Source organism: Carlito syrichta, unplaced genomic scaffold (genome assembly GCF_000164805.1).
Source record: "Carlito syrichta isolate Samal-C Ts95f unplaced genomic scaffold, Tarsius_syrichta-2.0.1 Scaffold66924, whole genome shotgun sequence".
NCBI lineage: Eukaryota > Metazoa > Chordata > Mammalia > Primates > Tarsiidae > Carlito > Carlito syrichta.
In genome coordinates this window covers 126421-132663 of record NW_007011020.1, presented here as the reverse complement: position 1 = coordinate 132663, position 6243 = coordinate 126421, and the positions used below count along the sequence as shown (strand labels likewise).

General features: G+C 30.2%; 1 protein-coding gene across 1 annotated transcript; it reads right to left on the bottom strand.

Moving 5' to 3' along the window:
* Positions 1–4954: 4954 nt before the first annotated feature.
* Positions 4955–5627, bottom strand: LOC103253271 (NKG2-A/NKG2-B type II integral membrane protein-like; the record flags this gene model as incomplete). The annotated part of the gene is made up of 2 exons (XM_021709121.1): positions 5441–5627; positions 4955–5050 (listed from the first exon to the last, which is right to left on the bottom strand). Coding segments are annotated over exons 1-2 (283 nt in total), but the record flags the coding sequence as incomplete, so codon positions are not given.
* Positions 5628–6243: the final 616 nt, after the last annotated feature.

Here is a 6243-nt window from a genome sequence, read left to right as displayed (position 1 = left end):
GGACTCCTTACACAAAAATAAGAGAATAGAAGAAACGAAAGAAACAAACTTTATTGGAAATAAACCTCTCAACAGTGAAAATATTTAAAGAAAGAAAATCATTACACCTAGAGAGAAAAAATAAAAGTGCAATGATTTACAGATAAAATAGTTGATTATTTATAAAATACAGAACAATCTATACTTGAAATTATAGTGTTAATACATAAAATCAATGAAGCAACTGAATATACGATCAATGTGCAGACTTCAATGGTATTTACACTTGTAGCAACATATATTTCTAAAATAAATTTTAAAATAAAGATGCTATTTACAAAAACAAGAAAGTAAAATACCTATATTATTACTATGTGACTTCAAAACTAAAAAATACAAAAGGTGTAATACAGACAAATTAAAGAAAATTTAACATAGAGATCACGGCCTAAATGTTGTTGGAGAAATCAACACCACAAAGATCCATAATCTTTAAAAATTATGTGACAGATTAAGTGGAGTCCCAAATGTAAATCCCATGAGAGTTTTTTGATGTCATCATTTACTTATTTCATGCCAGATGAGTAATATGCCAATTTCATATTAAGATTAGGGAGGCACATCTCACATATTCATGTGAAACCCAATTATCCCATTTATAAGCTACAAAAAGTGAGCGCTTATTTTTCATTTGAGACGTCATGTACATATAAATTTCATCCACTTAAAAATTGTAATATATTCATTGAGTTACAACAAAGACCACTATCAAAAAGAACACTGTAGCTATTGGCAGTCACTTTCTAATTCACCTTAAGCCTTTGGCCACTGCTATTCTATTTTCTGTCTCTATGGCTTTGCCTATTCTTGATATTTCACACAAACAGACTCACATTACATGTAACTTTTAGAAAGGTTTAATGACACAAATCTAATGTCCAGGAAAAGGAGTCAGGCACAACAGCAGCGATATCTGCACTTGATGGTGTGTATATTATTCTTTAGTAACTCATTTTAAAATTTATTTTTATTGCTGAAACAAACAACATAATTCATTTTCAGACTTATGTGATCAAAATATTATTTTCATTTAATAAAATATAAAATTACCTGATAGACTCCAAACTCAGGGGTTTCAATTCTGAAATGTATGCTTACAACTATACTGTTGTGAAACTCCACATTTGTCTGCCTCAAGTACTTGGAAGCTTATCTTTGCACAGTTGCTTTGAACAAAATATTCTTTTATCCTGTAGCGAAGAAAAAGTCCCAATTCATTTTATTTTGGGCAACATTCTGTGAAATAAGAGAATTATCCATGTATTTTAAGAAAATAATACCATGAAAAGAGGTTAGAACACTTATTATATTATAATAGTCAGTTATTAAACAAAACTAAGTCCCCCTCTTATCTTGAGGGAGACATTAACTCCAGTGAATTCCTGAAACCATGAATAGTGTCAATTTTCATGCGAGTAAATACTATGTTTTTTCTCTACATGCATACCTATAAATTAGGCACAAGAGATTATGAATACTCAATAATTTAACATAATAATTATAGCAAGACACTTACATCACTACTCTTGCATTTGAGGCCCTTATTAAGTAAACTAAGCACTTATTAAGTAGCACAGCACTATGAAGACAGTAGATCTGATAACTAGATGACTATAAGTGACCGACACCAAATAGCATACACAGTTTTGGATACTCCAGAAAAAAACAATGACTTTGTGTTTTCAGGTGGGAGAGATCAATACTACCAAAGATTTGATCATGCTACTCAGAGCAGTTCACATTTAAAACTCATGAATTGTTTTTTCCTGAAATTTTCTAATAATACTTTTGGCTGAGATTGGTCCTGGGCAATGAGACCACAGAGAGTGAAACTGTGGTTTAGGGGGTGTACTGTAGCACATCATGTAATATTTATTGCAACACTGTACTAGCTTTCAAAATCTTTCCTCATATCTAAAAATCAGCATAAGCTTATTCATATTATTCTTTGAATTTCTCCCTTTTATATATTTTTCATCTTTATAGCATTGTTCCAAAAAACTTACTTATGTTTGAACACTGTGCCCTTTATTGACACCCATGAATGATCATTGCTGTTACGGGAGACTCCAATCCATGCTTCACTCACGAAAGAGGCCAGAAGTTTCTAACAGAAAATAAAAATTTTCATATAAGTAACCATTATGATAGATTGTATTAGCCTGAAAAATACAAATAGTGTATTTTTCATAAGGTCCTTAATTTTTTAAACAATATACTAAACTTAAAAAATTTCTGTAGTGTCTACATTTTTTGTGTAAATTCAAGGTATTCAAGCATGTATTGTTGCATGTATGTACTGCCTTGTAGTGAAATTCAGAGTTGAAGTAAAATCATCATCTGAAAAATGCACATTATACCTATTACATAATTTCTCATCCATCATCCCCTCCCTCTCTCTGTCCCTTCAGTGCTTTCAAGGTCTGTATTTCACTCTTTATGTCCATTTGTACCCGCTATTTATCTTCCACTTACATATGAGAACATGTGGTATATGATTTTCTATTTTTTACTTATTTCACTTATGACAATAGCCTCCAGTTCTATTCCTGCTGCTGCAAGAGTCATGATTTGCTTTTTTGGGTTGTGGAGCATTTCCTAAGCTATGTGTCTCTTTGTATGTGTTATTGTTTACGTGTGTGTGTATATATATATATAAACACACATACAATATGGAATATGTGCAAATATATATATGCATAATACATTTTTATTCAAACATTTTTATTCAAGCATTTGTTAATGGACACTTAGATTGCATCCATATCTCTGATGCTGTGAATAATGCAACAGAAAATGTATAAGTGAGTGTTTCTTTTTTGATATGATTTGTTTTCATTTGTGTAGACACCGAGTAGTGTGACTGCTGGATTAAATGATGGTACTGCTTTTATTTTTGAAAAATCTCCAAACTGTTTCCCATAGATGTCGTACTAATTTACATTTCCACCAACAGTGTATAGTGTTCTGTTTTCTCCACTTGCTTGTGATCATTTGGTATTTTTTTCCCTTTTTGGTAGTCATTTTGACAGGTGGAAGTTGGCATCTCATTGTAGTTTTCATTTATATTTATTCGATAATTAGTGATTTTGCATATTTTATATGCTTGTTGGCCATTTTTACATTTGTTTTTGAATAATGTTTGAAATGGAATGCTGAAATGCTTTGAAACCTGAGCCCCAGGGCTCAACAGAGTGGCTGGATATCTTTCAATTCTCCACCAACAGAGAAAATGAAGTATGTTCTGCCATTCCCTAGCACCTGACTTAGCAATATTTGTAATATTAAAACACAGGCGAATGGTTTTTGGGAAGAGGTAGCAGTGATGAACACATATACAAGAGCAGGACTGGTGCTGAAAACTTCTGTTTTTATGATATTTGTATTTCAGGATTCTATTCATTTTGTGATCAACCTGCACAATTAAGATATACTTAGTTTTATTCATATATAGTAAAATTAAATAGCAAGATATCTTTTAGAATTAAAGTATGTAGGGAAACATGGTTTCTATGAAAAGGTAATGAAATATGCATTAGCAGATGGTGAATACAAATAACTATTTTAAGGTCAAGCAATATAATCTGTTTTATTGAAAATAATTTGACAAAATACGTACAAGAAAATAGATTATTTCCTCAAATGTTTTACTGGCTGAAATAAGCTTTTAAAAAGGTATTCGAAACATTTAAAGTCGTACCATTTCTTTTTCATCATCTATATAAAGCAGACTGGAGTTCATAGAAGCACAGGCCATCATACTCTCTTTCCAAGTTTTTGTTTCCTTTCCAATGTAATAACAGTTGTTGGAATATGTAAACCACTCCTCTGGACAACTACAATTATATGCTGAGGAAACATTATAAATTACCAAGAAACAATATGAATAATTTAAAATGGTACACTGTAAATTTACAAAAGTATGTCATGTATGTACAAAATATATCTAGGTATTCTCACAGGATGGCACATACAATTAAAAACCCACTGACTCAAATATGTAGACACTGTAAAGCAGCTGGCTTTCATCCCCTAATCTTATTCACACATGAAAAAAGTCAGCAGACTAACGGTCACATTACACATATCTTTAAATCACTGAACAGACATACCTTTTTTATAACAGTAAAATTATTTATCTCAAGATTTTATAGCAATAGGAAATTCCAACAAATGACAAAAAAGGGTATAGTGTTTATGATTTGTATTTATATTCATTGCTGAAGAAAATAAAATAAGCCTTATGTCTTTATTTACAGATATCTATTGCTAAATTATATAATTTTTCTCCTGAATAGACCTCTGGTTATTTTTTCATTTGAAGAGGAAAAATACAAAATTAAAATTCTGTTATCAGAATTTTGGAAATTATTACATACATTTCTGGTTGCTTTCATTTTGGAAAGAATTGGTTTGCTTCTGTGTTGCTGTAGCTAGAAAAATTAAAATAATCTTTTACAAAATTGTATATGAATAAGTCATAATAATGTTAGTTCTTTGAAATTTGGCATATTGTTCAGATATAGAAAAATATAGAACTGTACAACAAAAAATACATAAAGCAATTGAGATTTTGAATAAATATTTTTATAGTGCAAAGAACCAAATTCAATATCTCATACAGTACTTGATTTAGTCAACTTTCAAAAATTAATTTCTATTTCTTAGTAAGGTTTCTCAATTTGTAAAACATCTTTTTGGAGTTTGAAATCAGAGCATATACATCTAATTAAAGCAAATGCTTTTTATAATTATTCTTTCATTTATACTTTTTACAAATTCAGAACAATCATTCTACATTTAGTTCAAAAAAATGTAAAAATGAGAATTCTATTCCTCAATATTGAAAATATTTAGAGGCATTTCTATTCATTTACGTGAAAAGCTCTCCTTTATTTTTACAAAATATACTTACAAAGAATAATAACTATTGTTACCATGGTCACTATTAATGCCAAACACATAATTCCCAGGATGCCAGCAATGAGCTTCTCTGGAGGCGATGATAAATCTATAGGGAGAGAAATAAAAACACAGAGAAAAGAGAGATGGAGATAGTTATTTAGAGAATTTGCAGACAAGAGAACCCACATGCATAAGAATCATATAGATAAACTTAAACCCCAAACTGCATAACCCACAATAATGTTTTTCTTAGAGTGTACCATTGCATTTTGAGTAAATATAATGCTCTGTGATTTGCTGGAAAAAAACTACAGATTTCAACAATGTCCAGGTAAAAATAGCATCTATATTTCATTTTAAAATAGCATAACTCATCTTGTAACTCTGATATTCATATATTTAAAAAAATGTGAGCACTACCTGTTCTTTTCCCATATCCTGTTACCCAAGCTGCTTATTCCAGACAATTATATTGAGGTTGTATGAAATGCCTTACCTTTGCTGTGGCAAGTTTTGTCCTTGTCTTGTAGATCCTGAGAAGCAGTTTGAAGACTTAATTCCGCATAGGTTATTTCCTGCTCAGTTACTAAAATGGAACTTTTTTTGCCCTTAGACTTTCTCTCCTGGTTCTTCGGGTTTGGGGGCAAATTCAGTTTTGAGTAGATTACTCTGTAATTATCCATCTTTCTTGCTGTGTGTTATCAGGAACTGTTCTGTACAATAATAGTGCTTAAGAGGCTTATAAGTGGTATATAATGACAACATGCCTAGCACAGTCAAAAGAAGCAAAATGGAGAGAAAGTACCGAGATTTAATTTCATTGAGGCATCTACAATTTTTACTCTAATTTTCTTAGACTTAAACAAGTTTCTTAGAGAAAGATCTATTTTTTTAAGGGTTTATACTTTTGACAAAATATTATTGCTGGGGCAATGAAAAGCAACAAATTAGTAAACTAAAAAAATTTCATGAATTAAAATATATAAATTAGTTGTCTGATTAACAGATATATTTTAATGTCAATACAAGACAATACCTGTATTAAAATTTTTAATATAGTATATAGTAATTTTGAAATCCAAAGTTTGTTAAGACTTGTCTGTACATAGAAAACATGAATGTTGACATATATGATAATTTTGCTAATCAATTTTTATTCGATAGCTTACAGTCATTTATTGAAATGAATTAATGGTTACAAAATGGTTTTATTGAAAGACTGATGAATTCTGATAAATTATTAAGAATGTAACAATTTTTATATTTTGAAAAATATTACATGACATAAACTTGCATAAC